This window comes from Rana temporaria, chromosome 5 (genome assembly GCF_905171775.1).
Source record: "Rana temporaria chromosome 5, aRanTem1.1, whole genome shotgun sequence".
NCBI classification, from domain to species: Eukaryota; Metazoa; Chordata; class Amphibia; order Anura; family Ranidae; genus Rana; species Rana temporaria.
In genome coordinates this window covers 73,921,358-73,938,219 of record NC_053493.1, presented here as the reverse complement: position 1 = coordinate 73,938,219, position 16,862 = coordinate 73,921,358, and the positions used below count along the sequence as shown (strand labels likewise).

The window sequence follows — 16,862 nt, the reverse complement described above, 5'->3', positions numbered from 1 at the left end:
TGTTGGGGTAGGTGGTAATGGAGTATGCAAGACTAGCAAGGACGGCAGAGGATTCTTACATGAAGTATGACTGGCTGTGTGTTTAGTAGTAGTGCACTGAAAATTCAGCCAGCAATTTCCAGTTACAGGCACCCTTTTGACAAAGTTGTCACAGCGACGAAACATGTTGGGGTAGGTGGTAATGGAGTGTGCAAGACTAGCAAGGACAGCAGAGGATTCTTACATGAAGTATGACTGGCTGTGTGTTTAGTAGTGGTGCACTGAAAATGTAGCCACCAAAACATATCAACCGAAAATTGTGTTTTCGGCAGGCGGCCAAAAGAAAAAAAAAGTGCTGATAATGCATCCGAAAAAGGGGTGGGCCGCTCCGCCGGGTGCTGCACATGTGTCATCCTTGTGCACCCCTGTCAGAGCCCCCTCCCTCCTCTCCTCGTGAGTGTCATGAGATGCGGCCTCACCAATGCCTGGTAGCGCGATCTCATGCTGTGTCACAGAGCTGGATCTGAATCGACGTGCAGCCATTGTAACGATGTCCCGCCTCCTAGACTACCTCTTGTAATAGACAGCACACTGACACAATGCCAGGAATCATTGTGCTGTTTGTCGTAGGAGGCAGGACATTGTTACAGTGCTGCAAGTCGATTCAGATCCAGCTCTGTGACACAGCATGAGATTGCGCTACCAGTCACTAGCAGTCTGTATCTCATGGGAACTGGTAGACTGTACCTGATAGGCGGGGCAGGCTGTACCTGATGGGCGCTGGTAGGCTGTATCACATGGGAACTGGTGGGCTGCATGTCATGGGCACTGGTGAGCTTCATGTCATGGGCACTGGCGGGCTGCATCTCATGGGCACTGGCAGGCTGCATCTCATGGGCAGTCTCTGACCATTTCCTGTACTATATCTCCAGTCTGACCATCTCCTGTACTCCTGTACTATGTTTGCAGTCTCTGGCCATCTCCTGTCTGCTAGAGGTGCACCAAATGGAAATGTTGCCAATACTATTAGCAATGTGTTTAAGTTGACGTAAGAGATTGCAGACTTGATACAAGAGATGATTAGAGACTAAGGACATGATACAAGAGATGGTCAGAGACTGCATTTTTCTTGAGCTTTTCTTGCACTAAAGGTGCCAAGAATAGCCAAAAAACAAATGCATATTAATTTAAATTGAGGATATTAACCACTTAAGCCCTTACCATTATGCAGCCAAATGATCGGGCCACTTTGCAGGGACCACCCTGTTAGATCGCCGCTCTCCTCTATGGGGGGGATCGGATGAACACGGATGTTCGTGTTCATCCGATCCGATCCTCAGAAACGCGGACCATAGCGGGGACTGATGAGATCGGATGCCATAGGGATACATGTATGTCCGTATTTCATCTGAAAACAGATGGATGAAATACGGACATACGGTCCGCGCGTCTGAAAGGGCCCTTAAGCACCTGAAAAACGGCTCCCCTGCAGTCTCAGTGTGAAAGCCAGAGTGCGGCACTTTTTGCGGGTGTTTTTTATCCCTTTTTCGGCCGTTAGCGGGGGTTAAAATTGCCCCGCTAGTGGCCGAATACCTCTGCAAAAACTACACTAAAGCGCCGCTAAAAATAGAGGCGCTTTACCGCCGCCACCGCCCGGGCCCCATTGTGAAAGCACCCTTAGCTGTAAAGCTTTATTGCTGTTTAAGCAACACTTTTTGGTCGCTAGCGGACAATTTTAACCCATTCTTAGGGGGTTAAAAGCACCCGTGTTGCTGCGCTTCCGAATCGCTTTACAGGCGCTATTCATTTCAATGGGCAGGGGCGGTGTAAGAGTGCTGTATACATCGCTCCTACACCGCCCCAAAGATGCTGATTGCAGGACTTTTTTTCCAGTCAGGCTTTCACACTGGGAAGGCATGAGAGGCAGTTTTCAAGCGCTTTACAGGCGCTATTTTTAGTGCTAAAACACCTGAAAACTGCCTCAGTAGGAAAGGGGTCTATTACACTATGGAAATTCGTCTCATACATTCCTTCTGAGAAACGAGGATTAACATTAATACAGGGAAGGAGGTCTTCAGCTGATTTTTATATATCAACAACCTGGGCTTCCTAATGCAAGCTTGTTTTTCTTGAGATAGATAGGCAAGTATAATTGGTGAGTGTATGTCCAAATGCTGGTGGAAGGAAGCACTTTTGTGGACACATTATTTGTTTCAAGAAGAAGATTGATATGAACACTTTTTGGGGTGGATCTCACATTTAACAAACATTTAGCAAACTAAAATGCCACAGCTGTAGAGACATTTTAAAAACATCTTTTCCACTTTGCCAGAAAAGGAAACTACCAATTACCATACAATTGCCTCCTGTGGCCACTTGCATGGAGCAAAAGGCTGTACAGATTTGCTTCACAAAATGTCAAGTCAAAATATCATGTCAAAATATCAGGCAGGGCAAATTTTACATGCATAGTTGTGATGAGTACTATATTACAGTCTCATAGTGGTCCTCTATTACTAAATGTTAACAAGTGAAGCTTAGTAGTTTTAATTTATTTTAGAACCATCTAAAAACTGATGCAGTTCCTGCTTTTTACAAATAAAAAAACAAACCCGAGACAAAATAGTGTGAAACAAATATTTGTGCTGTTGCCTGTTCCTGTGCTGCTGACTGCTCTACAGACATTCATTCTGGCTCTGAACGGTTTTGTTTCAGCGATTTACCATGCTTCCCTTTATCCAATGCAGTGTACATTGCTGGCGGGGCATGCCAATGACCCTGGCTGCTCTGTTTCTTTAGCGTTAGAGTGACAGCTGTAACCATGCCTATTTTGGGGGCACAGTCTGGAAAATTTGTTTTTTAAATGTCTTGCCCCCCCTCGATATTTGTTTTGTTACTTCACCTTGTGTGAATTACTTCTTTCACTATGCCAGATACAGAGGAGATTGGAAGTGTGAGATAAATATCTAATTTGTTCCACTTTCAACAATATTTGTTGGCGATCTGTTTTCTCAAAACGGCATAGCACATTAGCTAAATACAAAGACCTCTGACATTTATTAATTTATTAGTAATCTTACGTCCGCTTTCTACCATTAGACTTATTATTACATGGTTCATAATGGTTGGTTTATGAATACTACAGAAATGATGTGCAGCAACAATTAAAAAAAACCATTTCAGATAAAATAAGAAATTTGATTGGCTGCTACAAAGAAAAAACAAAGAAGCCTTACAATCACTTTAACTTGCACATGCTAATGCAAAGCAATATATTGTTATTGGGTCTTTAGATTGATTAAGATGCCTATTACCCCAATGGTGACTGTATCAATTGCGGATATTTTTAACTAATTCATGACAATTGTCCCCATACATTTGTAATAATATCTCTCACCCACAGGTGGTGTAGTGAGCAAGCTGACGTAATTTTTTAGAGATGAGATGCTGCATATTCAATTGACCATGTGGTTGTGGGGGAAGTGAAACCATGTGTTTGCTAACATCACTCACAAAATGACCTGTGAGTGGTCAAGAGGAATGATTACATCCTGTGGGTAGTCTCTGGTATACAGGACTAAATGTGTCAAACACAAGGCCGGCGAGCTGAATCAGGCCTGCCAGGCCATTTAATGTGGCCCCCCCACCACCTCTCCTGCGGCTACGGCACTCCCCCTCAGCTTCACCCCCACCTTGTCTCAGCAGCCTGCCGCAGAGAGGACATAACTTCTCCACCAGATCCTGCAGCTGACTACAGCCCTTCTCTGGTCCCCCTCCAGACTTGCACATTCTGGTTCCCAGCTCCGCCCCCATCTTCTTCCTGGCAGCAGCGCAAGGTAAAGAGAGTGCACTGTGATGTAAAGGAGGGTGGCCGGGGGGGGCTCTTGACATCTGATGTATGTGGGGGGGGGGTGCTCTGGACTCTAGTCTTACAGATAAAATTGGCCTCCTTTACCTGCAGACATTCCTCTTTTCACTTCCTCATTGTTCGTTTTTTCTCAGAAGTTGCTCTATTTCTTCTCTGTTCGCTTTCTGCTTGTCTGATTTTACTGACCACCGTGAAGGGAGGCTTTACTGCGGTGGCCAGTAACGTGCTCATCCCCTCCTGGGAACTACATCTGTGCGGCAGGACGCTCTTTACATGTTAGAGACTTCAAGGAGGTGTGAATTACTGGGCGTGCCGCAATGCATACTGGGAAATGTCGTTCTTACATGAACGAGTGAAGCAAACCAGGAAGTGAATGAGAGAACAGAAACTAGAACGCCGGAGGTGATATAGATGAAGGAATTTAATAGGTATTTACTCGTTTTTTAACAGAATCATTACACTATTCTGTCTGTCTACCTTGCAGACATTAATTTTAGGCAAAAATTTTTTTCCTTTACAACTCCTTTAATGCTAATGCGGCATGTCATGAAATCGAGTTTGACACCCCTGGTCTACAGTATAAGTCACTTTGGTTTAACTAGACAAACATATTAAGCATATATAGATCTTGGAGAATTAGGGGCAATTATGCCCAGTACTACTGTGCTTCTAAGATTTTAACTCTAGATGTTATTTGTTTATATTCAATAAGTCTTTATTGAGATTTGACATATACAAGTAAGGCAATAATTTTTTTTACAAAACAGAGGTTCCGTCTAAAGTCACTTTGGTTAAACTAAAGTGTACGGGGCTTTAAATGGCAAAACATTTAGATTCTAAGCTGTCCATCACTTTGCTAAATAAAAATCTTTTTTTATTATGGTCTCTGTTGTAAAATCTGTCTATTGTAATAATTTCCTATTAATTCCTGTCCCCATGACACCCTGTCTCTAAAACAACACAAAGTGGATGGAAATCGCTCCAGTGGGTCTACAGACAGCAGTAAAACCTCTACCCATTCAAAACTCTGCTCAAAACGTGGGTTACGCTTTAGGCTACATGCACACAGCTCATTATTAGCCAATGTAATCATGCACATTTTGGTGTTTATTGTGATACTTTATAGCAGTATTGATGGAAATAATAAAAAATATGTCTCAAACCTGCCTTCAGAAAAAAGCTTACTGACATAATTTATGCATATATGTACATATATGTACACATTTTGGTAAATATTTTATTATATGTTTTCATGTGACAACACTGTAGAAATGACACTTTGCTACAATGTAAAGTAGTGAGTGTACAGCTTGTATAACAGTGTAAATTTGCTGTCCCCTCAAAATAACTCAACACACAGCCATTAATGTCTAAACCGCTGGCAACAAAAGGGAGTACCCCCCCTAAGTGAAAATGTCCAAATTGGGGAAAGTGTCAATATTTTGTGGGGCCACCATTATTTTCCAGCACTGCCTTAACCCTCTTGGGCATGGAGTTCACCAGAACTTCACAGGTTGCCACTGGAAGCCTCTTCCACTCCTCCATGATGATATCACGGAGCTGGTGAATGTTAGAGACCTTGCACTCCTCCACCTTCTGTTTGAGGATGCCCCAGCTCAAAAACCAGGTTCCAAAGTGCCTAAGCAGAAAGTCAGAGGGACCCAGAATAAAAGATAGTTTGAAGGGTGTGGATAAAATTTGGGGGAGTTAAAAAGTTGTCAGTCTATGGCACAACTGGGGCCTATCAGTGGGTGAGTCTTGAACTCAGAGGAGGGCATTTACCCAGGACAATCCTCTGAGGGGATGGGTGCTGAAATCTTGTTCTAAATGGATCCATTGCCTGTGTCGGAATGCTGAGCACCATTTAAGAATCCTGGCCACGTTGGTGGCCACGTAATATTGGGTGAGGTCTGGCGACCCTATGCCTCCTTTGATCTCAGGGAGTTTGAATAGGGAGTGTTTTTTTTATTCTTGCCCTTTGTCGAGCCCAAATAAAGTGAAGGAAGGTGGACCTTAGATCTGAGAGGCTGGTAGTGGGAAAAGCGATCAAAGTGTTTGTTGTAATAGGCGATTTTTTGGAGGAAATTTATTTTTATGATATTATTCCTGCCAAACCAAGTAAATACACCTGCCATCACATTTTCAATACAACACTAGGCCTAAAATGTGGAGACACAAGACAGTAAGAACAAGGCCAAATGTCAAGGCAGAATGCACAGAGAGTTTTCGTCCAAAAAATTAGAGCTTCAGCTCTTTGTTAATTTAAGGGAATCATTTTTTTTCTTTGGCAAAAGGAAAGAGGGGAAAGAGAAGGAAAAGAGGTACCAGGAGGCAGAATGTTGGCATCAGCGCAGCAACAGTGAGAATAGAGAAAAATCTTTATTTGATCTTTTCTTAGTTAAAAGGATTCATTAAAAAAAAAAGTCAGCCTCTCAGACACAAATTCTCTCTGACATGACACTTGCAGCAGAGCAGGCCATTTATACACCAAGTACATATTGGGCACCTACAGCCAGCAGTATATCCTAGACACACAGTAGTTATTTTTGTTTTTGCTATCCTCAAGCTTAACATTTGCTTGACTAGGAAAAAAATTATTTAAAACAAGTTAATATGAAAAAAATGATAATACATTAAAAAAAATGGCGTGGGAGGGTAGAAATATGTTAATGTGTAACAACCAATGTCAAAAACTTGAGGAAAAGGGCCGTTATCACCAGCTCTTTACCATGCATTATTCCTTTTGCTTACTCCTGTGAGTTACAGTGCCTTGAAAAAGTATTCATACCCCTTTCAATTTTCCACAATATGTCATGTTACAACCAAAAAAGTAAACATATTTTATTGGGATTTTATGTGATAGACCAACACAAAGTGGCACATAATTGTGAAGTGGAATAATAAATGATCTTCAACATTTTTTACAGATAAATACCTGAAAAGTGTGGCGTGCATTTATATTAAGCCCCTTTACTCTGGTACCCCTAACTAAATTCTAGTGGAACCAATTGCCTTCAGAAGTTACCTAATTAGTAATCGGAGTCCACCTGTGTGTAATTTAATCTCAGTATAAATACAAATTTTCTGTGAAGCCCTTATGCCGCGTACACACGATCGGTTAAACACCAATGAGAATGGTCTGATGGACCGTTTTCATCGGTCAAAACCGATCGTGTGTGGGCGCCATCGGTTATTTATCCATCGGTTAAAAAAAATCCAACTTGTTTTAAATTTAACCGATAGATTCCTAACCGCTAGTTAAAAACCGATGGTTAGTAGGCACAACCATTGGTTAAAAATCCAGAATCAAGTCGACGCATGCTTGGAAGCATTGAACTTCGTTTTTTTCAGCACGTCGTTGTGTTTTACGTCACCGCGTTCTGACACGATCGTTTTTTTAACCGATGGTGTGTAGGCACTACGGACCATCAGTCAGCTTCATTGGTTAACCGATGAAAACGGTCGATCGGTCCGTTCTCATCGGATGGACTGATCGTGTGTAAGCGGCATTAGAGGTTTGTTCGAGAACCTTAGTGAACAAACACCATCATGAAGGCCAAAGAACACACCAGACAGGTCAGGGATAAAGTTGTGGAGAAGTTTAAATTAGGGTTAGGTTCTAAAAAAAATAGCCCAAGCTTTGAATATCTCACGTGAACTTGTTCATCCCATCATCAATAAATGAAAAGTATAACTGCAAACCCACCAAGACATGGCCGTCCACCTAAACTGACGGGCCAGGCAAGAAGAGCATTAATCAGAGAAGAGGAAAGCCATAAGAAGTCCCGTTTATAGTTTTGCGAGAAGCCATGTTGGGGACATAGCAAACATGTGGAAGAAGTTGCTCTGGTCAGAAAATTTTACTTTTTTGTTTAAAAGCAAAACGCTATGTGTGACGGAAAACCAACACTGCACATCTCCCTGAACACACTATCCCCACCGTGAAACATTGTGGTGGCAGCATCATGTTGTGGGGATGCTTTTCTTCAGCAGGGACAGGGGAGCTGGTCAGAGTCAATGGGAAGTTGGATGGAGCCAAATACAGGGCAATGTTAGAAAAAACCTGTTAGGCCCCGTACACACGAGAGGATCTATCCGCTGGAATTTATCCGCGGACCGGTTTCAGCGGATAGATCCCCTGGTGTGTACGATCCAGTGGATATTTTTCCGCGGATATTTTTCCCCGCGATGGATTTCCAGCGGATCAAAATTTCTTAACATGCTAAGAAATCGATCCGCTGGAATCCAGTCCAGCGGATTGATCCGATGGTCTGTACAGACTCACCGGATCAATCCGTCCGAATCCATCCCTCGCATGCGTCGTAATGATTCGACGCATGCGTGGAAGTCCTTATATTACAGCGTCGCGCACGTCGCCGCGTCATCATCGCGGCGACGGCGCAACACGTCACCGCGGAGGGGATTCCACAGGGATTTTGATCTCATGGTTAGTACAACCATGAGATCAAAATCCGCCAGAGGATTTATCCGCGGAAACGGACCTCCGGACCGTTTCAGCGGATCGATCCTCTCGTGTGTACTAGGCATTAGAGTCTACAAAAGTAATTGGGGCAGAGGGTCACCTGCCAGCAGGACAATGACCCTAAACATTAGATCAAAGCATATTCATGTATTAGAATGTCTCAGTCAAAGTCCAGACCTAAATCCGATTGAGAATCTGTGGCAAGACTTGAAAATTGCTGTTCACAGACATTCTCCATCCAATCCGATAGAGCTTGAGCTATTTTGCAAAAGATTATGGGCAAAAATGTCACTATCTGTGATGTGCAAAGCTGATAGACACATACCGAAAAAGACTTGCAGCTGTAATTGCAGTGAAAGGTGGTTCTACAAAGTACTGACTGAATACAAACGCAGGTCACTTTCATAAAAATGTGATAGACCAACACAGAATGTTAACCATTTCAAGGGGTATGAATACTTTTTCAAGGCACTGTATGCAATGGAACAGACTACAGATGTCCCATTCCTCGCAAGCTCCTGCACTTTTTTAAAGTGGATGTAAACCCACTGTCATCCTTTCTAAACTACTGCCATAGTGGTTATCTATAAGGATATACATGCCTCCTGCATGTATCCTTACCTGTCAAATGTCTCCTGTCTGTTAGGAGACCCGGAAAACTGCAGATTCTGTGGGTGGATCTGTTGTCTGGAGCTCGGTGGGTGGAGTCGTGATGTCAGTAGACTCCCCACCCACCTCTACACTCCACTTGTCAACATGCATTTTCTCCTGTGTATTTATTCACTAACATCCAGTCAAAACCCAGAAAAGTCACCACATGACTTCAGCTTGCCCAATCATGCTGAGGAGTGGAGCAGTCAATCCTGGGAGAGCCGGAGAAGAAAGGAGAAGGGGATCTGAAATACACAGAATGGGCCAGATTCACATAGGTTAGCGGATCTTTAGATCCGCGTAACCTATGTGATTTAGGATCCGCCGCCGCAATTTTTTAAAGCAAATGCTAATTCACAAAGCACTTACCTCAAAACTTGCGGCGGCGTATCTTAAATCCCCCGGCGGAATTAAAATTCCACGGCTAGGGGGAGTGTAGTATTTAAATCAGGCGCGTCCCCGCGCCGATTTAACTGCGCATGCGCCGTCCGCGAATTTTCCCGGCGTGCATTGCTCCCAATGACGTCGCTAGGACGTCATTGGTTTCGGCGTGAGCGTAACTTGCCTCCAGCGCTTTTGTGAATCGACGTACGCAAACGACGTAAAGTTTCAAAATTTGACGCGGGAACGACAGCCATACTTAACATTGGCTGCGCCTCATAGAAGCAGGGGTAACTATACGCCGGAAAAAGCCGAACTCAAACGACGTAAAAAAAAAGCCCCGGGCGGTCGTTCATTTCGGAATCGGCGTATCTCCTCATTTGCATAATCGTCACGTAAATAAACCGTAACGCCACCTAGCGACCGGCCTGGAATTGCAGCCTAAGATCCGACGGTGTAACACAGTTACACCTGTCGGATCTTAGGCATATCTATGCGTAACTGATTCTATGAATCAGTCGCATAGATACGACCGACGAAACTCAGAGATACGACGGTGTATCAGGAGATACACCATCGTATCTCTATGTGAATCTGGCCCAATGACTCTCTCAGGCTCTTGCATAAGATATGTAAATCACCTGTCACTCACAGCAAGGGGGAGAAACAGACTCCTATTTCCCTGTCTGTCCATTTTTATCTCACTGAAAAAAGATAAGAGGACTGCTCAGAGCTGGATTAACTCTTCGTGGCAAGACTGGGCACAGATGACATGAAATCCTCTACTGTATAACGTGCAAGCCTTAATTAAAACACAAATTTGGGGGGGTTTACATCCACTTTAAATATTGAAATTACCATTCCTGGCCATATTTAATTTGACCTGCACTGGGACAGTCTTACAAGGAAAATAAAAATGGGAGTTGTTGCACTGATTGTTCTTTTTGTGAGTGATTCCAGCTCTTAGGTCATGCCCTATGCTCTGTGGAAGGGACACCGGAGGAATTATATCACCAATTCCTGCCGCACTGTAGCGCACTATTTTTGTCACCACTTCAAAGGGGTCAAAATGATTCAGGAGTCGTGGATGATGAGCCTCTGTCCTCTGTCTGGAGCTTGGCCTCCTCAAGAGCAATGATGGGCTCTGATTCCAAACTCTGCTCTTTTAATCATTTTGTCACTGTCAGTCCTCACACCGAGAAGAAAAGGAGAGATATGCAAGCCTTCAAATGCAACAAGGCAGAAATAGAACACTCAAACAATTCTGTGTTCTTCAGGTGTAGACAGTTTGATGTGGCTGGCATTACATAGATAATACGAGGGATGGGGTGGTCCAAGTGGATTGATAAAGAAGTTTGATAGATAGGCAAGGTAGATAGATAGATAGATAGATAGGCAAGATAGATAGATAGATAGATAGATAGATAGATAGATAGATAGATAGATAGATAGATAGATAGATAGATAGATAGATAGATAGATAGATAGATAGATAGATAGATAGATAGATAGATAAGATAGATAGATAGATAGATAGATAGATAGATAGATAGATAGATAGATAGATAGGATAAATTATCTGTATCTCTCCTTGACCTAAGGAGAGCTGTTCATAGCTATAACATTCCCTGCAACCTGTAATTGTTGCAGCTCCTTCACCAAGCTGGAAATGGAGAAGTCAGGATTTTTAATTGATAACAATCAAATGAAAGAAGTTTGGGATTATTCTGTTGTCTGCAATTTCACAGCCAAAAATACACTGTAAAAGTACACCGTTACCAGAGAATGTCCCTTAAGGCATGCTGGCTCTGAAGTACAACATATAGCTTTATAGGGGTTGTAAACCTTTGTTATATTTTATTTCAAATAATAAACATGGAACATTAAATGTTTTTTTCTGATCTGAACTACGCCTCTATTAGCTCACCTTCATAGTGGTTAACAGCCATTTTGTTTGTAACAGGGTTTTTGTTTAACTTAAGCTGGCCATAGACAGTTTGAATCTCACCCAGTTCAGCAGGGAACAGCTGAGATTCGAACCATGTATGGGCAGGCTGAATGTACCCAAGTTGATCGATCTATCGATCAACTTGGGTACAACCAGCCTGTTAGAGTTAGAGTTTACATGTGATTACTAGCAGCTAGTATAGTGGCTAGCAGTAATCACTGTGTTCTCTCAGCAGGGACGGCTCCTCCTGTCGGCAGAACACAATGGCTCCATGGGACAGATTCTCCCCATCAACATTGACTGTGTCGATGGGGAAATCAAGCGATTTTCTTTCTTGCAACCCATTTATACCTGCCTACCTCAGATACGCTAAAAACAAATGGAAGGTGGTCCATCCGCCTCCATTTACACAGTACAAAGTTAGTTAAGTGTAAATGGACAGTGGTGTCCATTTACACCTGGCCAACCACAAAGCAGAGCAGGTTCTGTCCGTCTCCCTGCATAAACTAAGGTGAAACGAACATGTCATCCACTGGCTCTGCTCTGATCAGCAGGGGAACAGCAAATCCCTTGCTGATCATAACATTTGAAAAGGGTTTAAAGCTTAAGCAAGCCATACAGACATGGGTTGAAGGACAGAAAAATCACCCAATACCGAATCCCTCCCGCTGCGCTAATGAGCTCTAACAGCAGGATGTTTCCCCACTGTCAGGATACAATCATCACTGCTGGTAGATATAGCTGCCGCCAGTGATCACACAAGAAAAACCCAACAGGCTGGTTGTACTGAAGTGGATCAAAATTTGGATGGTTCCTGCTGAACCTGTTGAATTTCAATCTGTCTATGGCCAGCCTAAGCGGTCTCATAGCAAAGGAAGACTATAATTATTTAATGTTATTTAAAACAAAGTCTTTTTTAACCACTTGCCTACTGTGCACATACACCCCCTTCCTGCCCAGACAAAATTTTAGCTTCCGCCACTGCGTCGCTTTAACTGACAATTGCGCAGTCGTGCGACGTGGCTCCCAAACAAAATTGACGTCCTTTTTTTCCCACAAATAGAGCTTTCTTTTGGTGGTATTTGATCGCCTGTGCGGTTTTTATTTTTTGGGCTATAAACAAAAAAAAGAGCGTAAATTTTGAAAAAAAAAAAACACAATATTTTTGACTTTTTGCTATAATAAATATCCCATTTTTTTTTTATCTCAGTTTAGGCCGATACGTATTCTTCTACATATTTTTGGTAAAAAAATAAAAAAATTTAAATAACCGTATAGTGACTGGTTTGCGCAAAAGTTATATTGCCTACAAAATAGGGGACATAATTATGATTTATTTTTTTATTTATTTTTTACTAGGAATGGCGGCGATCTGCGATTTTTCCGGGACTGCGACATTATAGCGGACACATCGGACACTTTTTTGGGACCATTCACATTTATACAGTGAACAGTACTATAAATAGGCATTGATTACTGTATAAATGTGACTGGCAGGGAAGGGGTTAACCACTAGGGGGCGGGGAAGGGGTTAAATGTGTAGCCTAGTCAGTGTTCTAACTGTAGGGGGAGGGGGGTGACTGGGGGAGGTGACGATCTGTATCCCTATGTACAAGGGACACAGCATCGGTCTCCTCTCCCTGACAGGACGTGGATCTCTGTGCTCAGTTACTGGGCAATCGCGGGTGCCCGGCGGCCGCACACGCATTGTGTTCCCAGTAACGCGACAGGTGCGCGCCCCCTAGTGGCTTTAAATGACTGGACGTCATATGACGTCCTGTCAGAACAACAGGGTATTCCCCCCGCCGTCATTTGATATAACACGCAGGCACAGTTTACCCTCTATTTTCAGGGTAAAAAAGTGAGTGTTATACGCCAATAAATACAGTAATTGCGTTGTGTACTGGAATGCACTTTTGGAAGTTAAATGTTCTGTTTCAGTGTTTGGAACACAGCACCAGGGTTTGTCTCCAAAGGCTTCCTTGTACTTGAACAGCTTTACTGCAGGCATAAAAGCAAATCAAACATGCTACTAACCTCCACAATATGTGATTGGATCTCGCTTTCCCTCCACGTGACTGCAGAAAAAGGTTACTAAGAGCACTGCAACCTGGATCACACATAGTGACATATTTAATACCTATGAAAAAAATAAGAACAAATAAGAATTTGTGAATAAAATCCTTGTTAATGCAAACATTTTTTTTTAAATTTACATTGTTATAAAATTAAACACATTACAAATAGCAACTATATTTAAAGGTTCTATTCCCTTCTTAAAGGAGTTGTAAAGGCAAAACGTTTGTGCCATTGCTTCAGCTGATGTGCCGTGACCAGCGGCTCCTGCACACATGTAACATGGAATGACGTCATCGGCTGTTCCGGCCAATCACAGCGTCAAACCCCGCGGACTCAGAAATTGTGGCGATATGTCACTGGTCAATGTGATGTACAGGGACCACTGCATCAGCTTCGATCTAAGGTAAGTATTTCATAATGAGCTAGTATGCAATGCATACTAGCTCAATATGCCTGTCTTTCAGGGGGGGGGGGGTTTGGATGGGTTTACAAGCACAAGCTACAGGCTTTAAAAGAATAACAGGTTTGCTTTTAGCCACCCTTCATATTACAACAAAAATTGGCTTAGAATATTATTAAAGGGGTTGTAAAGGTACAATTTGTTTTTCCTAAATAGCTTCCTTTACCTTGGTGCAGTCCTCCTTCACTTACCTCATCCTTCCATTTTGCTTTTAAATGTCCTTATTTCTTCTGAGAAATCCTCACTTCCTTTTCTTCTGTCTGTAACTACACACAGTAATGCAAGGCTTTCTTCCTGGTGTGGAATGTCATGCTCGCCCTCTCCCTTGGACTACAGGAGACGCTCTCTACATTGCAGATAGAGAAATGAGTGTTTTAGTGGGCGCCCTGACTCTCCTGTAGTCCAACGGAGGGGGCAAGCACAACACTCCACACCAGGGAGAAAGCCTCCCATTACGGTGTGGAGTTACAGACAGAAGAACAGGAAGTGAGGATTTCTCAGAAGAAATAAGGACATTTAAAAGCAAAATGGAAGGAGGACTGTACTAAGGTAAGGAAGCTATTTAGGAAAAAAAAATTGTTCTATTACAACCCCTTTAAGAGCTAGATATTTAGGAGTGAAGCTACCTCATCAAAATACACTTGGGCAAAAATGGACGCAGAGGAAAACCTATAACTATATATACCCATGGTGATTGGCTAAATACACATGTTTCCAAAGTACACAATCCCTCAAATCTCTGGAAGACTTTGCCCCTAACACTGATAACTTATTTTATCTACTATTGTCAAAGTGGTTCCAAAATACAAAGAGTCAAATTGTAAAAATGTCAGCGTCAGGGCATGATATAAAAACAGAGAAATGTTAAATAAAATAAATAAGATTCAGCTACTAAAGTTGGTGTGCACAAACATTTAAATCTGTTTAATCATAAATATTTCCTGGACTCTGGGGCTGATTTATTAAATATCCGGAGTAACAAAAAGTTCTTTTTTTTATTTTATTATTAAAATCAATTTTCTCTACAGCAAATAAAATATCAGATTTTTGTCCCGCTTTTATACAACAAGACACAAAGAAACCAAGTATGTAATTATGATAAAACATTACAATTAGAAAACAGCACATGTAAGTTCACAAAGTATCTCCTATTATTTTTCACCACAATTTTTACTGAAACATAGCTGAGGATCCCCATAAAAGAAAAGCCAAATTTTACAGGAGTGGGGTAGAAACTTAAAGAGGAACTGCAGTCTGCTCACATAATTTGTAATAAAAACATCTTTGCCATTCTGAAGCTTCTCTCCAACTAATTGGCATATTATATATATATATATATATATATATATATATATATATATATATATATATATATATATATATATATATATATATATATATATATATATATATACACTGTAATTCTGTACTTGCCAAATATGCTGGAGAAATCTCCCTCCACTGAGTCTGGCTGCATCCATTTTAACTGTGGGCAGCTGAAGCTACTGCCTGTTCACTTCCTGGATTAACAAACACACACAGAGGCACACCTCCAGCTCTGCGGCTCTCATTGGCCCTCTTATGACTCACCCCTTCCCTTTATGGCAAACTCTTGCGAGAGTGAGACAGAGAGCTGTGCGTGATGTCATAAGCCTAGGCTTTTTATCAGACAGGAAAGTGGGCTGTATAAGGTATTTGCTGGCAGAAAAAAAATGTTTTACTATCCAAAGTTAAAACAACAAAGACAAAAGATTAATAGATGGAAAGATGAAAACAATTACTAAAGTTACGCTTTAAAGTGATATTAAAGTCTTGTTTTTTTTTTTTTTGTTTAAAAATAACAAAAATGTTATACTTACCTGCTCTGTGTAATGGTTTTGCACAGAGCAGCCCTGATTCTCCTCTTCTCAAGTCCCCTGCCGGCACTCCTGGCCCCTCCCTCCTGCCTCCACAGCAAGCAGCAGCTGCTATGTGTTTCCATTCAAACATGGAGCAGCAGCTAGGCCCCGCCCACTCTCTCTCCCCATTGGCTCACTGACTTTGACAGCAGCATGAGGCAATGGCGCCCGCCGCTGTCTCAGCCAATGAGGAGGGTGAGTCCCGGAAAGCCGAGGCTCCCGTGCAAAATCACTGGATCGTGATGTGGTTAAATATTAGTGGGGCTGCTGCTCACAGAAGGTTTTTATTATCCAAATGCATAGAATGCATTAAGATGAAAAAATAAAAAATAAACAACAGATCACGTGGCAACTTTCTTTAAAGGCCTCATGCATACTGGACGTTTGCCCAGCTCTCCTGAACACCTTTCTCCTTGCAGAATAAAAGCAGCATCAAAAACACGCCTAAAGCTGTGTTTTTATGAACATGTTTGTGTGCACTGTATGTTTAGAGGCAGCAAAAAAGGCTTCTAAAAGTGGCGTTTTTAATGCCCAGTGTTACACGAGGCCTAAATCATTAGCTGCCTCCACCACTACACATAGGAATGCCACTCACACCAGAAGGTTAGACCTCACTCAATATAAGAGATCAATAAGTGTTATGATCCCCTTATCACATCTCCTTCTTGGATATAATGCCAGCTGATCTCCAAACGTAGGCTTAAAAAGACCCATCCCCCAACACTTATCTTTCCTTCTCTGTCATCCTTCCTCTATTAATCCCGCACATGAAGAAAAGGATTCGCGAAAAGAAGACTTTTAAAAGCGTTTTATTTTTACAATTTATTGTACAGCAATCTCAAGAATGTTCTGAAAACATTTATGGACTGAAAAATTTGTGATGGTCTCAAACCATTTTTAGACCAAAATCAATATGTTAACACCTGACTGGGCCCCGGGTGTTATTTTCTGCATACTTGTTTTGCCGGTGTTTCAGAAATATAGAAGCCAAACACAGCCATAAAAGGTGAACATTGGCATTATCCATATTTTATTCTGACAAGCATACTTTAACCGCTTCAGCACCCGGAAGAATTTACCCCCTTCCTGACCAGAGCACTTTTTGTGATATGGCA

The 16,862-nt window shown here is 42.1% G+C and overlaps 1 protein-coding gene across 2 annotated transcripts in view; it reads right to left on the bottom strand.

Moving 5' to 3' along the window:
• The window catches only part of CNPY1 (canopy FGF signaling regulator 1), a 184,790-nt gene that overhangs the window by 134,835 nt on the left and 33,093 nt on the right, over window positions 1-16,862 (bottom strand). For both annotated transcript variants that reach the window (XM_040352717.1, XM_040352718.1), the window contains exon 2: window positions 13,348-13,450. In XM_040352717.1, the coding sequence (XP_040208651.1) occupies window positions 13,348-13,450 (103 nt within the window). The remainder of the gene's footprint in view (window positions 1-13,347; window positions 13,451-16,862) is intronic.